General features: G+C 43.1%; 1 protein-coding gene across 1 annotated transcript; it reads right to left on the bottom strand.

The window, feature by feature from the left end:
- Eif3b (eukaryotic translation initiation factor 3 subunit B) lies at positions 1–25,609 on the bottom strand. The gene is made up of 19 exons (XM_047533680.1): positions 25,079–25,609; positions 19,726–19,918; positions 17,769–17,888; positions 17,290–17,347; positions 16,972–17,100; positions 16,376–16,533; positions 12,031–12,162; positions 11,883–11,949; positions 11,417–11,463; positions 9,896–10,106; positions 8,113–8,185; positions 6,493–6,615; positions 4,862–4,940; positions 4,032–4,170; positions 2,415–2,540; positions 1,813–1,890; positions 1,269–1,377; positions 992–1,110; positions 1–498 (listed from the first exon to the last, which is right to left on the bottom strand). The coding sequence occupies exons 1-18, from the start codon at positions 25,539–25,541 to the stop codon at positions 1,007–1,009; spliced, it is 2,409 nt and encodes an 802-aa protein (XP_047389636.1). The 5' UTR covers positions 25,542–25,609; the 3' UTR covers positions 1–498; positions 992–1,006.
- Between the last annotated feature and the right edge of the window lie 699 nt (positions 25,610–26,308).

Consider the following 26,308-nt stretch of genomic DNA (forward strand, 5'->3'; position numbering starts at 1 on the left):
TTTTTCATACAGGGTTGCTTTATTTCCACATTCAACCTGCTGAGAGAACCTGCCACACCTGCACTGCGGAGTCCATGGCCATGACGCCGCTGAGCTTGGTGGGACACAGGCAGTGTGCTGTCTCCCTGCCAGTCTCCAGGATGCACCCAACACTGGCCCATGTAGCGAACAGTGAGTCCTTGAACTAAAACCCAGTTCAGCTGCAGGTGGAACCCCCGGAACACCACCGCAGCAGGAGAGGAGACGATAGGAGCACCGCAGCGAGTCTGCTCGGCGAACACTGGTGGTTGACAAAACCCAGATGAGAAAAACCAAAGCAGTGCCTCGAAACCTCCCCACTGTGCACACCAGGGGTTTGAAGGCACAAAAAAGTGTCAGGATGGAAGAATCCCAGGTGCATTCACAGCCCAGAGTGAGAGAAAGCACAGGTGCAGATTCAGAGTTGTGCAGGCTCTCTGCAAAAGGGTGGCCTCTGCTTCAGGGCACGATGTGGTGATGCTGCAACAAAGGAATAGGTGAACCACAGGAGCAGGCACCTCGGTAGCCCCCAGTCAAGACTCCAGCCTTTGAGTCCATGGCCCACTGCAGTTAGCTACATAGCAACAGAGCACAAAATCACTGTGCAGCTTAGTACCTCTGTCCCTAGACAGTCATGAAGCAAGAACAAGAGAGGTCACTAAGCGGTTCTGCCTCAACTGACAATGACTTGCATAGGGAGGTACAACTGCTGTGTTCAACTCTTCTTCCTGTGAGCCCTCCAGAGATGATCAGGCTGAACTCCTGCCTCTTCCCATCAACCTCATTCATAACCCAAGGTGTCTGATGACGCCTTCACCTAACTGGCCAGGCAGCTGTGGTCAGGTCCCTAGAGCAATTCTGAACTTGCTCTCCATGCTGCACACACAAAAGTCCTGGCTGACCCTGAGACCCACTCCACCTTCAACAAAGCACTTTCTAACACGGGACAACAAAGCAACAAGGATGGCCTTACCACACAGTGCTCAGGTCACTCTTGGTTCCCAAGAGGAATCACCTCCTCAGTAACAAAGAACTCAATGGTCTCCTCTTCCCAGTCATCCACGTTGCTGTCCAGCTCGTCAGTGTCCACACCTAAGAGGACAAAGTGTGCTGACCCTGGATGCTCACAGAAAGCTGCGGAAACTACAGCCACAGCCCGGCGTAGGAGAGAGGCACTGCACTAAGGAGTCACACCACCCATGGGTTGGGAAGTCCTCTCCACTTCTGGACACCCTCAGAACCTTTGTTACCTCCTCTCAGTTCCAGACGTTCATTTTTCTGCTTCATGTAGAGTTCTTGGGCCGCTTTTCGGTATTTCCGGAAATCTTCCATCATGGTTCTCCTCCTCTCCACCAATTCCTAAGTACAGTTAGGCGGAAAGTCACAGAATTAACACTCATCTTCATGCTTTAGCTTAACCAAAGTGAAAGCATTCTGCCACAAGTAACCTGCATCTTGTGCAATGTACCCACCACTCCATTTACAGAGAACTCTCCATGCAAGGAACATGTCTGTTCTCAAGGATCTTCCTCTGTCCTTGCTCCCTAAACCCAAACTTGAAAAGTCAGCCAGCAACAGGGCAAAGGTCAAGCATCTGTTCTAGGTGTGGCACCAAGCCCAAAGCTACTGGCCTACACCACTGCCTTGCCCCAGAACAAGTCAGTGTCCAGGGGAGAAGCAGTGCCCTCACCTGTCCCACGGAGACAGACACACCCTCCTCTCCATCCACACTGGTTCCCCCGTGCCATGGAAGCTGCCTTTAGCATTTCTCTCAGTTCTAAGAGTGAGCCTTACCTTTGATGCTTTGGACTGGCTCAAACGGTCCTTCTGTTCAAAGATCTTGGAGTATTTCTTCAGATCCTTTTTAATTTGCTGAAACAAAAAGCAAGTAACTCAGGGTTTAACATTCAAAGCAAGAACCACAAATGCAGCCTTCAAACCTGCCAACATGAAACAACTCCTCAGTGATTTTAGAATACAGCATCTGGGGCACTGAGGCACACTGGTTTCCCTTTCACTTCATCCTGAGTGACCTTTTCCTTGGATTTCTATTTTCCTCTTAGTGTTGGTTGAATACCATTGGCCTACTTCACCACAATTATGTAAATCCCAGAAGTGAATCTTCTAATCCCACAAAGGCTGTTAAAAGCCCCTGGCATCTTTGTCCACCCATCCCAGTTAATGCAGAACTTCCTTAAAACGACCCCAAAATTTATGTTGACAATCCTGAAACTACTCTTTTCCATCTAGTCTCTACTGTTCTTGCATCTCTTCAAAGGACCATCCACAAATATTCTGTTTCTACCCTCCACTACCACCCCAGCAATTGTAGGAAAAAACAATTGTTTTCCTTTAATGCCACAGTTGCTTCCACTGAGCCTGGAGAGACCCCACACCTTTATCTGTTCCTGGCTGAGAAGTGTGGGGGGCCGCGGTCTCCAGAGCAGCTGGCAGAAGCGATCTTTATTATTCTTCTGCAGAAGGCGTCCTTGGAATGTCCACAGCCAGTAAGCATTGTCAACCTACAACACAGTGTGTGCTGTGAGTCACTGCTCCAGCAGGGAAACAAAATACCCTAGAACCTTCACTGCACACAACAGCAACCCCAGCAGCTACACAATGACATTCTGGGTACCTAAGATCCAATAGGGAAAGAAACAAGGGCCCCTCAGCAGGAGTAAACAAGACAGCGAACAAACCAGAGACAGACAAACTGTAGGATGCACTATACAGAGTACTTAAGAAAGCATAAGCCTGTTTATTCCTGCTGCAACATGAAACTTGCACCAGAATGCAAGTCACCTATCACTGGTCACAGTGTGCCAGGATGCAGTATAGAGAGTACTTAAGAAAGCATAAGCCTGTTTATTCCTGCTGCAATATGAAACTTGCACCAGAATGCAAGTCACCTATCACTGGTTACAGTGTGCCAGGATGCAGTATACAGAGTACTTAAGAAAGCATAAGCCTGTTTATTCCTGCTGCAACATGAAACTTGCACCAGAATGCAAGTCACCTATCACTGGTCACAGTGTGCCTGGTCGAGTTTTCATTCCTCAATGCAGGAAGCAGTGCCTTAGCTCATGTGCTGGTGTGACTCCTCACTGTCCCATCACTCTGGAACTAAGTGTTACCTAAAACAGTGGTCAGCAGTTTACAAGGACCTTAAGTAGGTGTGGAGGTGGACCTCACTGTGGTGACAGTTGAACAGGTCTGAACACAGATCATGGGCCAGGCACCCTAATCTGAACAGAGACTGTAACTCAAGATGTTATTCCCAGAGAGATCTGGGAAGTTGGTGTTCCTAACGTGTTGTTGCCTCACTAAACAGAATCACCCTCTTTGACTGCATGGGCTCCATCTGTATCAAGTGGGATAGATGTCAATACGTCAACAAAAGAGAGTCATTAAATATAAACAGAAGTCCTTGGAAGACCTGGCACAATGAACTTGAGAGGTGAGATGTGGGGAATCGGAGATTCTGCAGAGAACTACTTGTGCTCTTGCAGACAGGCCCTGCAGCCAGAAATGCTCCTTGAGAAGTCCTCAGGTTATGGATCTTTTGTGAGACTCTAGAGGAAACTGCTTGGCTGGTATGTACCTCAGCGTAGAGGGTTTGGGTATGTGGGAGGACCTGGATTCCAGCCCCAATATGGGTTAAAAAAAAAAAAGAAATGGCTACTCTCCCCCCAAAAGGTGTGTGAATAACACAATCTCACCCGTCTCCAGAATCCCAGGCCTAGGATAAGATTCTCCCCCAAACAGGCAGATGGTGCTCCTGTACCAGGCTCCACCTTTTCTATAATCCCTGAACCCTTCTTTCACTGACACCAACCTTAGCTCTTCTGTCAAAGACAGATCATTTCAGAAAGTTAAAAACAAGAATCCCAATGTTCTCTGATGAGACTGGGAAAGGAGCTGGTACCAGACTCAGTGCTCTTTCCTTGAGGCCCGGGATGCAAGCTTCACAAGGTTCGTTTGGTTCTGCTACTGAGGTTTCTTAGCCCCCCTACCTTATGGCTCCACCAGGACACAGAGGTGACCACATAGCGCCCAGTTGGATCCCACTCGACGTCAGAGGCCATGTAGTGCTCTGCAATGTTCATGACAGTACAGTCGGAAGTGTCGACAAATGCTAAGGCACCGTTCATACTGCGGAGACAACATAGCAGTCAGACTCCACATAGTCATCCCTGCTTTCCTGCTGTGAGAGGCAGGAGGGTCATGGTGACATGCAGGAACTGGAAGTCAGGTGATCGCTGCTGGTTGTGGAGTTTCGGCACCCCCAAACTTTCACCTCAGCTGTCTCATCGTTGACAAGGAAGTGACCAGAGTAACAATCTCCTAAAGACACTACACTACTGTTTCTAGAGGAAGTGCAACAAGGCTAACCACACTTCCCAAAGTGGTGTAACAACTCTGCAGTGCAGCAGGGGAAATAAGCAACACAATGATATTAACTGAGGCGCAAAATGCTAAATAAACATCTTTACTATTTCTAAACAATCAACTGGTTTGACAGGGAAGTGAGGGAGACATTTAAAAATTCTCATTGCTAAAAGATAATCACACAACTATCTAATTAAACAGTAGTCCTGCTAGGAGATGTGAGGCTTCACATGAGGATAACTAGATTGCTGTGAAGGTCCTTGCTCGATCACAAAAGAATGTTCACACCCATCCATGAAAGTATCTGCCTGGTCTCACCCAAGTCTGGGACAGTGACAGACACAACTGAATGATAGCACTCCATCTCTTAAGCAAGAGACCAGAGGACACAGCTTGCTGCGACCCACAGACCTGGGTCAGGGTGCAGATACAGAAACAGGACCTCTGGACCCACCTCCTCAGACCAGCCAACACGACGAACTGCCCCTGGGGGCTCCAGAAGATCGTGTTTGCCTGCTGCTTGTCGAACACTTCTGAAAGGAGAGAAGGTGCCTGTGAGGCGCCTATGCATGGTTCTACAGCCCAGACACATCACTGCTGCTCTAGGCTAGGTCTGATAAAAATGGACTCATCCAGAATCCACACACACACCATACCGCTGGTCATCTTTGAAAAACTGTTTTAGAAAATCCATCATTTAAGTGCATCTAAGATGTGATTCACACTTTTTAAAAAAAGGAAAATAAAAGAGCACAGGGGTTCTTTGAAGGTACTTTTTTTTCCCAGAAGGCAATTAGTTGAAGAGTTGCCCTTACTGTAAATGTTCATCATCACGGCTCAATATGGAGAGTCCATGGTATCCATCAGATATCAGAGACATGACCCCAAGACCAAAGGTTATTCTAGTGACTCCAATAGCTTCTAGTTGTGTGTTCATAAAACTAGGTTTATCATCTTCCCAACTGTAATCCCAGTTGAGGTTGAGGCAGGAGGATCGAGAGTTCAAAGCCAGCCTCAGCAACTTAGTAAGGTCCTAAGCATCTCAGTGAGACCGTATCTCTAATAAAATATAAAAAAGGGCTAGGGATGTGGCTTGGTGGTTTACTGGCCCTAGGTTCAATCCCTGGTACCAAAATAATAATAATAATAATAATAATAATAATAATAGTAATAGTTTGTAAATAATTAAAAGGGCTGGGAATGTGGCTCAGTAATTAAGTGTCCCTGGGTTCAATCCCTGGTACCCACCCCCAAAAACGAAAGAAAGAAGGTAGACCACACCTATCCTTGTGTCTTTTTAACAAAGAATAAGAAGCCTCCCGGTAGCCTGTAATCGCCCATATTTTTTTAAGTTGTCGATGAGACCTTTATTTATTTATTTACATGTGGTGCTCAAAAATCAAACCCAGTGCCTCACACATGCTAGGCAAGCACTCTACCAGTGAGCCACAAACCAGCCCCTGCCAAATTTTTTTTATATACAAAAGAAAAATACAACCAGTTTTGAAACACACAGCAACTAACCCTAGCAAAAACACTTTAAGCTGTGGCAAACTGAGAACTAGACTTTGCAAAGAATTGTCCTGAGAAGTTACTCCTAGGGCAGAGGAGATAGCTCAGCTGGTAGAGTGCTTGCCTTGCAAGCACAAGGCCCTGAGTTCAATCCCCAGTACCGCAGAAAAAAAAAGAAGTTACTCCTAGGTACAGAAACCCCTTTAAGTCCTGGGATACAGTCATGTGGAGGGTGGTGCCAATGGAGTCCCTAGTGTGCTGACCCCCATGCAAAGCACTAAAAAAGATTCAAGGATGTAATTTTATTCAGACCAATGAAAGAGGATAGGGTCTTAGAAACCCCAAGTTACAACAAAAGCCAGGGGCACAGAAGCCTAGGCTCTGTGGACAAGTTCCCTTCCATAAGTCATCCCTGCCTCGCTAATCCACAGCTGCCTTATTTATATCAAACTCAGAAGGGTGCTCAGAAGGGTGCCTAGGTCAGTCCATCACGTACTCTTGGCAAAAACCAAATCCTATCACCTCTGCTCATTTGTCAAGACAAGGAGGCCCAAAATAGGTCAGGCCACTTACTGATGAGCTCAATCTTCCCATTGCTCTTCACGTGGTAGAAGGAGACAGATATCCGAGGAGCTTCTCCATGTAACACAGCAAACTTGCTGCCATTAGGTTCCCAGGCAAAGGCTATGATGGTTTCTACAACCAATTTAAAAAGTTAGCATCCTCTGTGATCATTTATGAGAACATTCTAATCAGTTAAGATGTTCACTATTCAGAGGCTGGGGTTACGGCTCAGTGGTGGAGTGCTTGCCCAGCATGTGTGAGGCCCTGGGTTCGAGTCCCAGCATCACATATAAATAAATAAAATAAAGGTCCATCAACAACCAAAAAGATATTTAAAAAAAAGATGTTTGCTAATCAACCAGATAAAAGCCCCCCCAAATTCTTATATTTATTTGAAGGCCCACAGAACAAGTGATGACAAGAAAAAGGCAATAGTTCATTACCAGAGTTGAAAAGCAACACACTTAGCTGGACCCAGTGGCACATGCCTGAAGCACTCTAATGCTGAGGCAGAAGGGTCACTTGAGCCCTGGAGTTCCAGGCCAGACTGGGCAACACAAGACTGGTGTAGGCAACAAAAGAAGCTGATCTAATCTGTATGAGATGCTTTAGGTAAAACTCTACCTCTGATCCCAGGAGCTCTTGCTTTCCTAAGAGTCACACCCACAGTGAGACTGGCCAACGTCTGGTAGGCCTGAGGACATCACCTTCCTATACTCACTGCTACACCTGCAGTGACCTTTTTGCCCTAATACAATGGTCACATTTCGCCATTTTCTCATTTCTGTACGTTCTCCGTGGCAAAAAAAAAGAACGTGATAAATTTCCCAGCTAACAGCAAGAAACAGCACTAAATAGTTTCCATGAGTCGAAACCTCTAATCTTAAAAGAGGTAAAGTTAGCTTTGTGAAAATCACAAGTTCAAGGGCAGCCTCAGAAACTTAGTGAGACTGTTACAAAATAAAAAAAAAATTAAAACAAGGACTAAAGGTGTAACTCCATGGTAAAGTACCCCAGGCTTAATACTCAGCAACAAAAAGAAAAAAGGAAATAATCCTCCATACAGCAAGCAACTCATTCAAGAAACCAAAGGAGGAGCTGAAGATTTGGCTCCTTTTGGAGAGCGCTCGCCTAGCATGCCGAAGGACCATGCAGTTCAAATCCCCTGCCTAGAGAATGGGAGGGGGGGAACCAAAGGATACACATGTATCCTTTAAGGTTACAAAAAAACAAAAACAAAAAACTCTTGCCTCTTCTTAGCTCAAGAACAACTTTTGTTTCTAAGATGAGACACATTTTGTGATGTGTCTGAAATGTGGAATGAAAATCCATCCTTCACACATTCTTTTTTAAGTATGAGAACAACTAACCCTTTTGGCTTTGGTGCTACAGATCACAAAGATGTGGGGGGAAAAGTAGGGCAAGTTTTAACCAGCACTTATAAAACCTAAATGCTGTTTTTTATTAAAAAGGACAAAACCACTGTAATTCCATGTGCTCAGGTCTGGAGCTGTCTGTTCAGAGTACATCATCTCACATTGCTCAGGGGGTCAGTTGAATGCTGCAGAAGCCAAGGGCAAAACAGCACAGGAGGCCCACCCCACCACAAGACAGTAAAATGAAGCTTACCCTTCATCTCAACCACATCCACAGGTACCTGTTTCTCTCTCATTCGGAAGATTTCAAAATTTGTGACAACACCCTGAATTGGAAACAAAGGGGGGGTGACATTCTGGAAATTAAAAGCATGAGAAAGATTTAAACCTAGTGAACCACCCCCAAACACCTAATGGGATTAAAATTCTCTCATGAGGAAATGTTCCTGAAGGCTTAGGAGTATAAACTGGCAGTTACAGCAGAACAGTGGAGACGTGCACTGATGCTAACCCAGATTCTACTTCAAGGAAAATGCCCTAAGGGTCATACTCACTGTGGCTTGTCTACTGAAGTTCCCAAATGCCCTAAAGGTTCATCAACAGGGACCAAACTATTCTGATACAGTGGAATAACCTGCACCGGGATCTTCAAGAAGCAGTGTGTTCAAAAGCAGGGCACTACACTACTCACCAGAGCCAACAGCCACAAGTGTATAAAAGGAGTATTACTCAGCCATAAACGAGAATGGATGCTGACACATGCTCATCCATGCCAAAATGGATGAAATGTGAAGATGCCAGGTAAAAAAAAGCCGACAGAAGACCACAGACTGTGTGAAGCATCCAAAACGGGAAAATCCATAGAGCCAGAAGGTAGACTAGCAGGTCCTAGTAAGGAAGGGTATGGAAAGCAACTGCTAATAGGTACTCCGTTTCTTTTCTGAATGAAGATAATGGTCTGGAATTAATAGTGGTGACTGTATGACCTTGTGAATACACTAAAAGCCATTGAACTGGCTTACCACTAAGGATTACCACTAAAAGGCAAGTTTTATCATGTGTTAATTGCATCTTAAGAAAAAAAATTAATAGAAAGGGAAGATGAATAATTCCACTAAAAGGAACACTCAGGTAATTTTTTGATAAGGCAAATAATAAAGTGATGCAAACAAAAAATCTGGGTAAAACACTATGTAAAGAAAATGTTTGTGTTTAAAAATAAAATTATACATTCCTGTCAACTGCCAATGTAGAAAGAGGCTCAGTGTCTGTAGTCTACTGTATTCCTGTGAATGCTAAGCTGAGTGTATTATCTATTAAAAAAAAAAAAAAAAAAAAAACAGGCTTAAAAGACCAAAGGGTACAGTGGTACATGCCAGTAATACCATCGACCCAAGAGGCTAAGGCAGGTGAATCATGAGTTCAAAACTAGCTTCGGCAATTTAGTGAGACCTTGTCTCAAAATAAAATATAGGATGTGGCTCAGAGGTTAAGCACCCCTGGGTTTAACTCCTGATACCATCCCCCTCCCAAAAAAAGACTAAAACCTCCATTTCCCCCAGTGTTTCCACGTCAAAGACAATAAACACAGACCAGAAAGTATTTCATGGAGAAAAGAACTTGTATTTCTCAGATAGACTGTGTCAAGAGTTCTTATACCATGGCATGTCAGCTAACCACTTTCGGTCTCAAGTAGGGCTGAAAATTACCCAAAAATCTGAATAAACATATTCTGCTAACATCCTCCAAATAAAAGAACAGATAGGCCAGGTGCGATGGTACACGCCTATAATCCCAGTGGCTCAGGAGGCTGAGGCAGGAAGATCGCAAGTTCAAAGCTTCAGCAATTTAGCAAGGCCCTAAGCAACTCAGTTAGACCCTATCTCTAAATAAAATAGAAAAAGGGCTGGGGATATGGCTCAGTAGTTGAGTGCCCATGGGTTCATTCCCCAGTAGGGGAAAAAAAAAAAAAAAAAAGAACAGCTTATTTACAACCAAGTGCAAGAAATAACCTGTTCCCTCTCATGTTCACTTACCTGGGTTCCTTTTGGAGTCCTATCTACTTTAACACACAAATAATCTCCGTTTTTTTGCCAATGCAGCTTGCAGTCCACAACATTAAATAGATTCCTAACTCGTATCTCTTGTCTGGTAGGAAGCTGCATCAGGGTTACCCTGGCTGGAATGTCTTTGTCTTCAGGGACCCAAAAGGCTATTATGTTACCACCAGGAGACCAAGAAAAATCTCTGCAGGACAAAGAAAATAAAAATGTTATATAAAGATTAAATGATTATAAAACTGAACAACAGAAGAGAACAGAACTCATTTATTCTATAAAAGCTCTACACTAGCATCCTGACCAGCTAACACTAAACTTATAGCTAGTTCACTGTGCACAGTACTGTTCCAGACTGTTATAGGCACTGTGTGTACAATTTAGCTGTCCTTATGACTCTGAGGTTTTTTTGTTATACTCATTTTGACAAGAAGAGACACACATATTACTAATCCCACTCAAGTACTGCTGCAACAGGGCCAAGTAAAGCCAATTTTAGGCTAATGGATTTAGCCATATGAAAACTAAGTGAATTAAGGCAAATCCCTCTTCCCTATAAATCACTCCATAAGGGGGCTATTGTAACAGATGATCCATGAGTTTGTCTATGCTGAAAAATTTTTTTACATGCAAAATTCTGTTTTATATTTAACGGGAGTCAAGTCCTGATTTTACTTTTAATTATAAGCCCAAATTACACCAAATGGAAAAACAAAAGTAGTTAAGATATGTCAATTCTTGGACCACTGGTAGTTTACAGTGGCAAGAACATTCAGATGAATAAAAACATGAATGCTCGTCTATGACAATGAGAACAAACTGTGGTTCACTGGTGCCTACATACTCCACCTCCCAGATCACTGGACCAATAGGGAAGATCTTTCATCCAATGTTCATCCTTAAGAGGCCAAAGTCTCTGAACCCCAAGAGTCTCCAGTTCAAAGACAGGTACGGTCCAAGACTATTTGGGCTCATTATGTGCACAAGAATGGGAAAATACTGTGAGTAAGAGCAATGGTTTAAAGTGGAAGTCCCAGAAGAGACAACCTATTAGGCTGTCTCCCCTTCCCCTGCTGTTTATAGCATCGAGTGGAGTCCTCCAACTGCCCAAGAATGGAGTGCTAAAGAAGGGGGAGCAAGGCAAGCCAGCTGTGATCCACTATAGGTTTCACTCCCCAAATTCATGTATTGGAAATGTGAATTCCCAAGGGGACAGCATTAGTTGGGGCCTTTGAAAAGTAACTTGGTCAGGAGGGGGGCCCTAGTGAATTAGTTTAGTGCCCTTATAAGAGGCCCCTTCCACAAGGCAAAGTTAGGGAGTAGACATTCATCTATGAGGAAGCCCAGACACCGAATCTTTATGTAGGTCCCTTATCTCAGACATCTAGTCTCCAGACACAAGAAAAATACAGTTCTGTTCTTTGAAGCCACCCAGTCTACAATGTTTTGTCAGAGCAACCAGAGCACACTCACACCAATCTAACAGAAATTTTCACTTACTTTATTCCAGAGATCTTCAAACTCTTCTTGTCCAAAAGACCCATAGACTGCCCAAAACAAACAAACAAGGATTACAGTTGAGTCAGATCATGCCAATGCCTCAATGATATACACAATTTTTTATAAAGGTTCAGAGTTCTCACTGTGAGTCTGCCTGGGGAATAGTGTAAGCATCAAGGGTAACAGGCAGAATAGCAAAACCACTTCCCACCTACCCAGAAGCAAAACACACACACTTCCAAAGCCACTGCCTATAGCACAATAAGTCATGACAGACACCATTCAAGACTTCCATCCAGAACATGAGCAACTGGGAAAGCACAGCACCTGGTATGTGTGTTAAGTTCCGCCCTCTACTCACTACACCAGGTTAAGGAAAAGGCACTATATATCCTTGAGCAAGAGTACTGACAACTTCAAGCAACAGACACCCTAGTCAGTCTTACAGATTCTTAAAATCACTCACAGGAGTTTCATAGATGCTAAGAGTATCAAGCGTCATTCTTGCAAAGAATTTACCATCATGGCTCCACCTAAGGAGAAAAAAGAAGAGCTAGGTTACCTCAATGAAAAAAGAAAAAGCTACACACAGCTTACTCCTCTGGTCTACTCACTTAAAAATAGGCCAATGGGCTGAGCTTTCACAGTGAAATCCTCTTTTTTTGTGCCCAGTAAGGATATCCCAGATGATTATGGCCTGAGGGTCATCCTGAGTGTCCATCAAGGGGCTAAAAGTCACCAGGTATCTGAAAAAGAGGGAGACGGCGTAAACAGCTTATGTGAAGTTTACAACTCGATGTACAATGAGTGTGTGTCCCCCTCCATGGGGCAGAAGGCTGAGTTCCAGCACAGCTATTGGAAGTCACAAGCACAGGACACCCAGAACAAGCAGTCAAGACTTGTAAGAATCAGCATTTTTCCCATATACCACGCTCCCCTGAGAATGCTCTCTGATCCCTCAAAGAGCATTCTCAAAGGGAGGGAGAGAAGACAGCCTCTGCAGGTGTGAGGCATTCATCCACTTTCAGTACCAGTGGTGCAAGAGACCCCAACAATAAGATCCCCACCAAGATCAGCACAGGGCAGACTACTCACACCCCAAATGAGAGTCTGCTTGAGTGGGTTGGCCCAGAGGAAGAAGTAGTATGCGATTCCCATGGCATCTTTAACACTGTTAATTAAGACCAACCAGGTAAGCAAAACACACGGACATGGGGTTCAGAAATTAGGTACACCTCCAAAGGGAATTAAGTATACATCCAAAGGGAAAATCTGTTCCTGGGGTTCCCCCAGCAATTATTCACCTGACTGCTGATTTGTCACAGTCATAGTACCTGGTCCCTGTTCACACACAGTGAAAATCTCCTAACCAGACTGTCCTTTACAACAAGCAGTAGGAAAGCAGGAGTGGTAGGAAAGCAGAAGCAAGCAAGCACAATGAGAAAGACAGGGCAAACATTTTTTTCAGGGTTTTCAAGGACTGCATCTTTTCCTGGTGTGGTTCTGACACCAGATTAATCAGCCATATTAAAAATGATGGCTTGAGGAGCTGGGGTTGTGGTTTAGTGGTAGGGCACTTGCCCAGCACATGTGAGGCATTGAGTTTGATTGTCAGCACCACATTAAAAAAAAAGTTTTATAAAAAAATGTTAAAAAGTGTGACAGCTTTAGTCACCTCTACCATCAGGTATGACATTCTTTAAGGACTTTTTGGACTGTTCTTAAACTACAGCAATCAATGAAGACCTTAACTAAAAATAGACTTTTCCCACTGCAATCTATATAATAAAAGAATCCAACCATCCAAGCATTTTACCAATAATGAATGAAAAACTGTTCAAGTGGATATAGACAAACGTGTAATCAAATTAATTATAACTTAACATGGCAAGTTACAGGAATACAGGTGGAACTAACTGCCTGAAGGAACTGAGAAAGGCTTCACAGGAGATGTATAAAGACTCATACACCTGTATGTCTCAAACTAAATGTCTATCAATTTGAACATACTGCTACTGAAATGAGAAACATCAATTATCTTGTTCCAGACACACTTAAATGTTTAGGAATGAATGGGTACTCTAAATACACTATGTAAAAACTATTTTATCAATTTTAAGAAATATCCATCAGAACTCGGTTTACAGAAAACATAAGACTGAATAAGTTAAATGCTGCCTGAAATAATCAGACTGATTCAGTAGACAAAAAAGTTTTCGGGGTATCTAATTCTGTCTTAACAAGTCAATATGAAAACAAAACCAAACAGGGAAAGATGTCTTCAGAGACACAAGTACCATACACAACATTTACACCTTAACTGGGTCCAGGTACAGAGTTTGCAACTATGTTACTAAGTATGCACTGGTGCTACATGTTATTAAGTAATAATGTTGTTAGATGTCATGGTTTAGATATGTGGTGTCCCCCAAGAGTTCAGGAGTGAGACAATGCAAGAAAGTTTAGAGGTAAAATGACCATGGGTAATGAGAGACTTAACCCAATCAGTGAATTAAGGACCTGATAGGGATTAACTGAGTAGTACCTGTAGGCAGGTAGGGTGTGGCTGGAGAAGGTCCCTGGGGGCATACCTTTGAGGTATATTTTGATTTTGTTGAGTTCTCTCTCTGCTTCTGTGTTGCCGTGTCCTGAGTTGCTTTCCTCCACCACACTCTTCTGCCATGATGTTCTGACTCACCCCAAGTCCCAAGGAATGAAGCCAGCTATCTATGGAGTGAGACCTCTAAAACCATGAGCCCCAAAACAAACCTTTCCTCCTCTAATTGTTCTTATTAGGTCTTTTGGTCATAGCAGCAAAGAAGTTGATGTTAATAACAGAATTGTGGGGGCTGGGGAGATAGCTCAGTCAGCAGAGTGCTTGCCTTGCAAGCATAAGGCCCTGGGTTCGATACCCAGTACCGAAAAACAAAACAAAACAAAACAAAACAAAACAGAATTGCAACTATATAGAAAAATATCTTTATAATATACTGATGAATATTAGATGTCCATTACTTTAAAATATTTTTTAAAACTTTGAATATGGCAACACAAGAAACCATTAAATATAAATAGTTTTTACTACAATTCCTCATACAGTTGGAGTTACCTCTAATCAGAATACCTAAAATCTAAAATGCCCAAAAATCTAAAACTTTTTTTGGGGGTACTGGGGACTGAACTCAGGGGCACTTAAACCACTGAGCCACCCACATCCCAAGCCCTATTTTGTATTTTATTTAGAGACAGGGTCTCACCAAGTTGTTTAGCACCTCACCATTGCTGAGGCTGGCTTCAAACTCTCAATGCTCCTGCCTCAACCTCCCAAGCTGCTGGGATCACAGCCCCGTGTGCCACCGCACCCGGCTCCAAAACATAAAACTTTCTGGGCACCAAAAGAGGAAAATCCCACACCTGATCTCTTGTGACAAGTTGTAGTCCAAATAAAATCACATTGAAAAATGCTATATAAAATTACCTACAGACTATGTGCACAAGGTATACAGGAAACAAATGATTTTCATTTGTTTGGGCTCCAAACCCAAGATATCTCATTATGCATACACAAAAATATTCCAAAACCTGGAAAAAAACAACAAACAACTTTGAAATCTTAAACACTTCTGAACCAGAGCATTTTGGATAAGGTACAACCTAAGGCAGTTTTCTGTGTTAGAACATTTCGACACTAAAAGTGCAAAAGAAAAAAAGGAATGAACTTAGCACAAGCACCAGGACTCCTGGGTGCTCTTAGCAACCCACAGTGAAACAAGCTTGCCTGCTGCAGAAAGTAACAGCTGAACTGCCACACTAAAGGCCAAGAAAAGACTGAGGTGAGCTCTGAGAAGCCTAATAAGGGTTCCTTTAAGCTTTCCTTTCACTCCAGCTTCTGACACAAGCCTCTGCCACATGGACTATCTCAGACATGAGAAAAATTCCATCCTAGGGAAAAGGATCTGCAAAAAAACGATTTAAACCTTGGACTAGATCCTGAACTTATCCTTATATGAGGCATTACCATACCAAAAAAAAAAAAAAAAAAAAATCACACTGAAATATGGTACTCTCTAAAATAAAAAGTCTCAAATCAGTGTTCAATTCCCCAAATTCCTGACATTAGTAACTAACTGCAATGAGCTAAAAGAATTTTCTATTCCTAGGGATGCACATTTAGGGTAGAGATATGTGATACTTCAACTTATTGCAGTACTTCCCTAATTTGCAGGTGATCCATCCAAGACAATCCAGTGGATGCCTAAGGCCTCACACCAAACCACATATATATATTTATCTTTTCTATGCACAGTTATTTATGATAAACTTATAAATAAGACAGTAACAATAAGAATAAAATAAAACTCTAACAGTGTGAAACTACAAATAAGTGGAAAATACTATATTTCCAAATAGTTCAAGTAAAAATGTTTTACATACACATACACATAGAAAACGACAAGGTAATAGTAACAGAATGCTAACTGGAGAATTCCAGTAGAGAAAGTATATAGGAGTTCTTTGTATTCTTCCCACAATTTTCCTTTTTAATTGTGAAATTACCACAAGATAAAAAGGCTTTGAAAATCATTCCTAGAGCTGGACGCACGCCTGTAATCCTAGTAACTGAGAAGGCTGAGGCAGGAGAATTCCAAGTTCAAGGCAGTCACAGCAACTTAGCAAGCAAGGCGCTAAACAACTCAGTGAGACCCTGTCTCTAAATAAAATACAAAATAGGGCTGGAGATGTGGCTCAGAGGGCAAGTGCCTCTGAGTTCAAACCCCTGTACACTCTGCCCCCCAAAATAATAATAATAAAAAATAAATAAATAAAAAGGGCTGGGGATGTGGCTCACTGGTAGAGCACTCCTGGATTCAATCCCAGGTACCCCCCCCCAAAAAAAGAAGTTAGCCATAGAAGGCTAATGAGGTAAAATATAAAAACTGCCTGTTTCTACCAGCTTACCTTTCACAAGGTGAGAAGTCAATGAGCTGAACTCCTTGGTGGCTGAATCTCTGGATTTGCTTGAATTTCTCTCCCCCCCAAAGAGCAATGCCTCTCTGATGAAAGGTTGCCAGGTAAGTGCCCTTAGGAGACCAACGCACATATGTCTCTGTCCATCTCTGTGGAAAAAGGTAGGGTCAGTGAATCTACCATATACTTCTCAGGACTTGTTTCAAAGCTGGAAGAGGAATAAAAGAAGTTGTTCTCAAAGAGTTAACTCAAAGAAAAAGAAACATCACCTGCTCTTCTGTTAATTTCTTTTTTTGAGGGGGAAAACTGGGGATTGAACCCAGGAGCGTCCAGCAAATGAGTCACATCCCAAGTCATTTTTTTACATTTTATTTAGAGACAGGGTCTCACCAAGTTGCTTAGGGCCTTGCTAAGTTGCTGAGGCTGGCTTTGAACTTGCAATGCTCCTGCTTTAGCCTCCCAAGCCCCTGGGACTACAGGCATACACCAAGGTACCCAGCTCTTTTGTTAGTTTCTGATGGAAACAAAGTTCTACTTTGTTAAGGAAATGCAAAAGTAAGTGCCACCCATGGGATGCAAATACACACTGCTCTTTCTTCAATTGAGACAGGGTCCTTCACATCATTCCAGAATATCGATGTACGGTCTCCACTCTCAAAAATCACACTGTACTGATCTCTACATTCTGCCTCTTCCAGCCAGTAACGTAAATTTCCCTTAAAAGAAAAAAAAAAGGGATTTAATGCACTGTGTTAACTTTAATCAAAGAAAAACTCATTCGTAACCATTGCTCCTAGAGAGATGATAACCTCTGTGAACATCTTTAACTGCCACGGAATAAAACTTCAAATCAAGATATCCAGTATTCTTTTTAACTATTTAGATATGGATTTTATACAACTTACCAGGTCTTTGAAAGGCTGTTTCTCTGGAATATCCCATTCGTCACTGATCGTCATATACCTGGAGAACAGACACTGCTGAGCAGCACACACTGATGACTGGGTAGGGTGAGAGAACACAGTGCAAGCCCAGGCAGTGCTGCACCCCTCCCAGCCCACCCCAAAGGTGGGGAAGGGATAAGTGTCTGCTAGTGTTAGCACTGGTTAGGGGAGCTGCTGGACATGAGCATGGTACAGACTCAAGACTTCATTTTGGGGCTGGGGATATAGCTCAGTTGGTAGAGTGCTTGCCTCACAAGTACAAGGCCCTGGGTTCAATCCCCAGCACCACCAAAAAAAAAAAAAAAAAAAAAAAAAAAAAACTGTTCATTTTGTTTAACCAATAAGACATTTATGGCCTGAAAGGCCACTAGCACCCACTGAGGAAGGGTGACTACACAGGCACATTAACATCCATGTTCCACAGTCAAGTCTAAACTTACTTGTCAAAATCGGTGAAGAGGTTGACCCGGAATGTGTGCTGCTTATCAAGCTTATAACCATCAGCATTTTTTACAGCATCCACAGCATGAGCAGGAGACGCATATTCCAGGAAGATATACCTGAAGCGTGAAAGTGAGCAATTTCAGCTTGTGCACTCTATAGCCATACACTGTGGCACAAGCTTGCAGTTCCAGCAACTAAGGAGGCTAAGGCAGGAAGATCACAAGTTTGAAGCCAGCCTCAGCAACTTAGCAAGGCCCTCAGTAACTTAACAAGACCCTGAAAAATAGTCAAAAATAAAAAGAGCTGGGGATGTAGCTCAGGGGTAAAGTGTCCCTGAATTCAATTCAAAAAAAAAAATTAGGCAGTCAAAAGAGAAACCAAGTACAATTGACAGGCCGAATAGTTTCCTCAAAAAGAATGAAATCCTAACTAGAGGATCCAAAGTCTCTACCTTCAAGGTCATAAACTGTAGAAAAATGAGTAAGCTAATACAGAAAATGTTTGGTGGTTTCAAGATGTGTATACCTATGTCAAAACTTATCAAATCTTATACTTTAAAATGATGTTAAGTTTGCTGGGTATCAATTATCTCAATAAAGTTGTTAAAAAAAAAAAGTCTACTATTATGCATGAAATGCAAAATTAGAGGACCTCAGAGGATGTTCACTGTAAGTAAACATACAGCACAGAAACTCCTGGTCAAAAAGGTTATCCTTCAGCCTACTTCCCCAAAACATAAAATGTCAGCAGCATTACCTGTACTTGGTATTTTTTCCAGAAACAAACTATCCTAGGTAGTTTTTAAAACGTCAAAACTTTAATAAAAAAACTGAACTTCATCATCCTCCCATTCCCATAAGATGACTTTGTGCTCTCAAAGGCTGACATTTACACGAAAGATTGGTGGAGAAGATCTGACAAAACTGGGAAGCAGTAAACAAACTCCCCAAAACTGTTGGCAGCAGACACTGGACCACACAGTACATCACCCAGTGAATCAGGGGCAGGCATTCTACAAAGTTCAAAAATCTTGACTCCTGGGTGTAACAGTGATGCACACACTTGCATAGGACACAGGTAGAGGACACAATTGTTAAAACATTATGTTAATCAACAGGAAAATGAGCAAGTCATAAAAGAAAACAGTATCACAGTGTTTAAAATTTGCCAATATGGAGGGATAGGAGTACGGATCAGTAGCAGAGGGCTTGGCCTAGTGTGCTCCAGGCCCTGGGTTCAAGCCCCAACACCACAATAAAATAAAATAAAATGAAGGAATTAGAATACAACTTATCAACATGAAAGATCTAATTTTGATCAGAAAAAGCAAATTACAGAACCATTACTTTTAAAAGACATAGCACTTTTTTCCATAACACTAAGAACTGCTAATTAAGCAGTGACACCACACTTTCATCTCGATTGCAAGAAGCACTGCATTTCAGAGATGTTAAAAAAAAAGGGTTGGTGCTACAGCTCAGTGGTAGAGCACTTGCCTAGCACATGTGAGGCACTGGGTTCGATCTTCGGCACCACATAAAAATACATAAATAAAATAAAGGTGTTGTGTCCATCTACAACTTAAAAAAAATTAAAATGTAGAATAAAGGAATATCGACATAAAACTCCACATGTAAAATTTTCTTGAAACTCTGCCAGCATCCAGATCAGCCAGACCCTTACCCTTGTTACCATTGAGAGGAACAGTGATGGGCTTATCAGCCTGATTCTTCCCAAGTCAGCAGCCAATCCAACAGTCACTTTGTATGTTCCTCCTCCATGATGTCCCCAGGACTAAAATCCAGCTCCTGAGAGTTTCTGGCTGGGGATGGCCTGAGTATGAACCCCCAGTACTGTGGCATGCATTCACAGTGAGCTCCCACAACAGGTTATGATCACATGTGGACACCAAAATACACACATGGCACTTCAATGATAAGCATACAGGCTCACCCTTTTGTCTTTCCATCCTCTTCAGGATAATAATCATTTGTGATTTTCCCAAACTTGGAAAAGATCTTGTGGATGACATTTTTGAGCTTCTCAAGTCGGTCAGGGCCCACCTGAGGAACATTGTCCACTACAATCACTGAATCAATTCCATCTGCTTCCTGGGGACGATCTTTGAGTACATCACCAAGTAATTCTGTTTGAGTAAAAGAATTGTCAAATGACCTTTCTAAAACCAAATGCACATTAATACATTAGCTTACTGAAAAGACTGCCAAGTGGGGACGGGAGGAATCAACGATCTAATCTAAATGCTTTTATTATGAACACACGAAATCATGACCCATCTTGCTTCAAGATTTAAATGTGGAAGAATCACAAAGACTGTACGCCTTTGATTGTGACTATAAATAGTCAAGATCTGTTCAATGATTCTGGCAATAATGGAAGACTTGAAAATAATTTTTAAAAAAATTTTAATAATGCAAAATGCAAACAAGGCAAAAAACTTGGAAGACCTAATACCAGATCTTCCAAAGATCCCTTGATTTCAAAAGGTTTCTAGTAAGATCTGGGCAAAATTCCATTACAGTGTTAACAGCACAGGGCTCTAAAGTGGGATTTTCACAGAAGATTTTATCAAATACACAAATACTGAGGTGCTAGATATATCCACACTTTTGTTTCAATGAATACAAATTACTAGAAAATTGAAGGAGGAAAAAAATATCTCTTTAGTGACCTGAGGTAGAAAATAATTAAAAAGAGAAATAAAGAGGCTGGATTTATAGCTCAGTGGTAGAGCACTTGACTAGCATGTGTGAAGCACTGGGTTTGATTGTCAGCACCACATACAAATAAATAAAGGTCCATCAACAACAAAAAAATAAAAAAATAAAAAAAATTAAAAAAGAAGAGAGAGAGAAATTTGTGAAAACAACACACTACCCCTTCCACCTTCCGGTTCCCAGACCAGTGCCTGCTATCCTATGCAGGTGAGCTATCTGGTCTTACACCAGGGAATCCAATAAGGATTCGCTAGGGACTGCTTGAGTAAGCCCTTCTTACCTTTCTAGTCAGAACCTACCACCAAGCACTATTTGCTAGAGGTGCTCACAGAATCCAGAGAACACTTAATGTTTATAGGTTTGTTATAAAGGATATTACAAAGGATACAGATAAAAGGATGCATAGGGCACAGTCTGTGGGGAGTGGTGCAGAGCTGCCATGCCTTCCACTGAGTGTACCACCCAGTTGCAGGCAACTCCACAGGCCCAGCTTCGTGAAGGCTCTCTGGATTCTGTCCTTTTAGGTTTTTGTGAAGACTTCATTACACAAGCATGACTGATTGGGTTATCAGTCACTAGTAAAGGACTCAACCTTCAGCCCTTCTCCCTACAATTACATAGTTGGGTTTCTCTAGCAACCAGCACCCTCACCTCAAAGTTCCCCAGGAACCCCAGCCAGTAGTCATCTAATTAGCATACAAAAAAACACATTGGAGATCCTAAAGTTATTAAGAGTTGTATGCCAGGAACCAAGAGAGCAAATGCTACTTCCTATTACTTCAATATCTCAACAGCCTCTTGAAAGACAGTACTAAGGGAGACAAGCATTTAAACCAGGAGACTTCAGAACACAAAAAAACCCTGAGAGTTTAATTAGCAATTTTTCTTTCTTAGTAGTACATTTTCAGTTTGGCAAAATGTCTGACAGGGTTGCTGGGAGGCATCAAACATCTACAGACATTAATTCTGTAAGTGCTTAGCATGGTGTGGAAGACAGTAAGTAAGCAGTATGCATCGACTTCCCATGTGCTCCACACATTAACAACTTATTTCCATAACTGCACCACAAACTCAAAAATTTATTACATTCCTGCCACCTGTTTTCAAAACCCAAAACTTCAGTACTCAAATTTCTTAAGAATTAATTCATTTTCATAAAATGGTCAGCAAGAATAAAAGAAAAAGAAGGAAAAATGAGTGTAAAAAGTACTAGGGCAAAAAAAAAAAAAAAGAAGAGAAATAATCACAAACAGGTCCCAAAAAGCAGCCTGGAGCCCACAGACTGTTATTTTGTATGAGTCTTATCTCAGGACCTGAGCCCTTTGGACCATAAAGTTCCAGTGCCAATAAAAATACCTGACTGCCTGCGGAGATGGGCACAAGGGAAGTAAAACTGAGTATCAGACAGAATGAAGCAAACCCCATATTTTTTAAATTTATTTTTTTGTGGTCCTGGGAATTAAACCCAAGGCCAGGCGCATGCTAGGCAAGTACTCTACCACTGGGTTACATGCCCAGCCCCAAATTCTATGTTTTTAATATGCATTCTATATAAACCCTAAACTCAGGTAACTTGCCTAGAAAGCAGTAAATTACTAGGAATTGGAAAATGAAGATACCTTTTAAAGCTGCCATCAAAGCATGCTCATCAGATGAAACCACATCAGCGAAACAGTCAAAATGAGATGAACAGGTGATTTTAAACAACACCTAAAGAATGCCTTCTTATGCATATTTCTAGTTGTTCTGAAAACTATACCCTAATTCTTTATTATACTCAAGAATTTCAACATGCTAAATGTGACAGATGTAATAAAGTATTCCATTCTCAAAAGTTAAAGGCAAATTCTTTCTCCACTTCTGTATGTGCTCTAAATTTTCCACAAAAAAGTTAAAATGTCATTCAAGGAAAAAATATATCTTTAATTTCAAGGGGCAAGCTCCATTATAAACCATTCCTAACTAATTCAAACACTTTTTTCAATGATATTGAAAATCTTACCTTAAAAAAGTAATTGATGGGGGGGGTGTATAGCTCAGTGATAGTGCACACGCAAAACCCTAGGTTCAACCCCAGCATTGCCCCCTGCCCAGTGAAAAGTAGCTGTCACCTGAATTTCAAAAAGACTAAAAGGAAGACCAGGAAAAAAGTTGTAAAGAGGCACCTTGGAGAAACAGCAATGCCAGAAATCTTTACTGTAGAAACTGTAGTGTAACCAAGCGAAATTCAGTGGTTTCAAAACAGAATCAAAAAGACCAATGAGAATGAACAGAAAATAAAAATGGCAATAATTTAAAAAAAAGAAAGCAACTATAGTAGAATCTCTTGGTTACTCTTAAAACATGCTCACCATACAATTAAGAGGCCTGTTAAGCTGGATATGAACTTACAAGGCTTATAATAAAAACCTAAGCTTTTACAAACTATGGCCTCCTTCCCACAAGCTCAAAGCATCTACCTAACCTGTAAAAATCTGCCCTTACCTAGGAAGGGAGTAAATGCAGTAACTATAAAATGGGAGACCTATCTTGATCAGTCTTAGTTATTCCTGGTTCTAGGATTCCCCATCTGGCTCCAGGAAAAAAAAAAAAAGAATTTCAAAACTAAATAGCAAATATTCAGGTAAATAATATTTCATGACTCAAAGAAGATGACATTAGAAGACAGAAATTTTGTTCACATTTTTGAATGGTCAAACACTAAAGGCAGCTCAAATTTTAGCCAGAACAGAAGATAAAGTATGAGACAGGCGTGGTGGCACCTGCCTATAATCCCAGAAGCTTAGGAGACTGAGGCAGGAGGATGGCAAATTCAAAGCCAGCCTCAGCAACTTAGCAAGACCCTGTCTCTAAATAAAATGTAAAAAAAGGGATGGGGATGTGGCTCAGTGGTTGGCACCCCTGGGTTCAATCCCCAATACCCAAAAATAAATAAATAAAAAGTAATCAATTAATTAAAAAAAAAAAAAAATTAAAGTGTGACTGTGGAACAGTGGTGCAGTTGAGGCACTGGCCTGTCATCCCAGCTATTCAGAAGGCAGAAGCAGAAGGATCCCAATTTCAAGGGCAGTCTGGGCAACGTAGGAGACCCTATCTCAAAACAATAAAAAAGAAATAAAAATATAAAAAAGGACTGGGGATATACCTCAAAGATAGAGTATTCCTGGGTTCAATCCCAAGCACCACCAAAAAAAAAAGATTCTAACTCCTCAGGACCAGCAGCCCCTCTTCCCTCTGGACAACACTGTACACATCAGGATCATTCAGGCTCCCAGGAACCCACTGTGACTTCACCCAGCCTAGCTGGCCTTGCACTGTTAAGCACCCCCTGTCAAATCTGAATTAGGTGGTCTTAAAGAATGCTTTAAAAAAAAAATTTGACTGCAAAGTAAATAGTCACAGTTCAAAATGAGCCTATAACCAAAAGTTAGATTAAAAAAACAAAACTAGTGTGTTAAAAAGATCACTAGTCTGGGCAAAAGTCTGGTAAGAATCACCTGAAGAGACACACTTCCTCAGGGGTGAGGGGCAGACTAGATGCTCCCAGTCTTCATAATATGTGGTGTATATTCTGCTTCTCATACTAAAATGTCTTATCTCATCAAAGTGTTAAAAAATAATGGTGACAGTAACTGTTAGTCACTTAAAAGTGTTTAAATTGTAAGTTGACAACACTTGGTTCTCTATATTTCCTTGGGGTACGTATCACTGGCTACATCAACAGTGATGTTCTTGCTCTTCCCACTCTGGTATTAACCTAGTCAATACATACAGAAATTGGTTGATGTGTTCCCAGCTTTAATAATTAAAAATGGCTAAACACACATGATTAGCTATCATCAGAAGTCACTTAAGAGAGCCTTGGCACAGTGGTGCATGACTGTAATCCCAGTGACTGGGAGACAGGATTCCAAGTTCGAGGGCTCAGCCACCTGAGCGAGATCCTGTCTCGAGAGAAAACATTAAAAGGGTTGGGGACGTGGCTCAGTGGTTAAGCACACTTGCGTTCCATCCCTGCTACCTCCCCGCCACCAAAAAAAAATTAAGGAGCAGATTCTTAGGTTGAAAGCTGAAATAATCCCTGTAAAGCCAACCACGGTGGGAAAGGCAAAATATCATCAGAATCTGAAAAATTAATGGTCTGCTCTATATGTTTAAAAAAGAGAAGAACAGAATTTGGCAGGTTCTGCCTAGCACTGTTCTAAATTTGCTTCCGGAGACAACACTTCTGGGGCCTGGAGACAAAGGCACCAAGTTCTGCACCACCTGTCCCTCCGAATCGGCACTCTGAGGTCTGGTTGGTCAGCTCCGGGGTCCTGGACCCGGGAATTGGAGCATTTTGCTTGGCTCTGTCCCAAGTTGCTCCTACTCATATACACCCAGGTCCTAAAAGGTTTCTGGCCCTTCTTTGGAGAGGAGAGAGCAGGGGCCGCACACTCGCTGCACGCAGACAGCAGCTGTAGGCGAGCACCCCTCCCGCCCCGGATGACTATCGCGGACACACTCACCGGATTTGTGCCCGGGCAGCGGAACTAGCCAAAAGGTTCCGCCATGCTCACGCGCCTTACCTTCCTCGCTCACGTCGTCCACAAAGTCCTCGGGGTCGCTGAAGGAGGGCTCGTCCGCCTCGCCGTTCTCCACCACACGCGGTTCAGCCTCGGCCGCGCTGCCCTCGGGTCCGCCAGCCTCCTCCGCCGACGCATGAGCCGGGCCATCAGCAGGCGGGTCGCGGACCTGCTCCGCCAAGGCCGAGGCCTGCGCGGGGGCGGAAAGTTCGGCCTGCGGCGCGGGCTCCTGGGAGGGCGGCGGAGACGCGGTCGGGCCGGGGGCCACCTCCTCCGCTTCGGCCCTCAGCTCGGACTCCCGCCCGGCCGCCGCCTCCTCCTCGGCGTCCTCCACCCGCACCGCCTCGGGTGTGCCAGGCCCCGCCGGCTCCTCTTCCGGCGGCGGCTCGGCGGCCGGCTGCTGCCGCGCGGGCTCGGCCCGCTCTTCGGCCGCCTCGGGCGCCGCCACGTTCTCCGCGTCCTGCATGGGCCCGCGCTGCTCCTCGCCCGGCTCCGCGCCGCGCTTCCGACTCCCAGGCCACCCCGCGCGCCCGCTAGCGCCCAGCCACGTGCGTGCGACAGGGGGCCCAACCAAACTACAGCGGTGGGGGGCGCCCGCACTGTAGTTCTCACCTCAAGCCCGGAGGAACGCAGTTACGAAAGAAAGTGTTCAGAAACGAGCGTAGCACGGTGTCGGTGACAAGAACGTGATATCTCCCGAGTAACACAATCGCATCCAGCAGTCCACACACTAGCCGGAACCTACAACTACCCCATTCTTGAGAGCGGATGGTTTCGCCCAAAATGGCAGCCGCTCCCTTCCTTCTCCCATCCGGCAGCGGGGGAAGACTGAACTATTAGAGGCGCCGAAGGCGGAATCCAGAAATCATTTTAATATGCGGAATTGCATGAAAATATGATGTAACTCAAAAGTCAGTACCATGGAAAACTTTAAGCTCAAGAAACGATTCTGCTTGTGCTATTTTCGTCTTTGAATAGGCAAACTACTTAGCTTACGTGACTAAAACCCCCCTTGTGTGTGTGTTTTAGACTCGTCTACTGACGGGGCAAAAGAACAGACGATTCCAAAATACACAAGGAATTCACGAGAAGCCACGGAAGGCCAACACTACGACTGTCTGGCGCGATATGAAAACGTATGACGGTGGCTGTAGTCACTTATGCCCACCTTTGACGCAGCAGCCAGTACAGGGCATTCGCGGGGTTCTGACAATTACTATGGTTCGGCCCGCC

Source organism: Sciurus carolinensis, chromosome 18, assembly GCF_902686445.1.
Source record: "Sciurus carolinensis chromosome 18, mSciCar1.2, whole genome shotgun sequence".
In the NCBI taxonomy this organism is placed as follows: domain Eukaryota; kingdom Metazoa; phylum Chordata; class Mammalia; order Rodentia; family Sciuridae; genus Sciurus; species Sciurus carolinensis.

Coding starts and splice junctions, on each gene's coding strand:
- Eif3b (XM_047533680.1), bottom strand. CDS start 25,541: ATGCAGGACGCGGAGAACGTGGCGGCGCCCGAGGCGGCCGAAGAGCGG. Junction 11,464..11,882: donor TTAGCATCTATGAAACTCCT/GTGAGTGATTTT, acceptor TGTTTTGGGCAG/TCTATGGGTCTTTTGGACAA. Junction 1,891..2,414: donor TCAGCCAGGAACAGATAAAG/GTGTGGGGTCTC, acceptor TTTTTGTTTCAG/CAAATTAAAAAGGATCTGAA.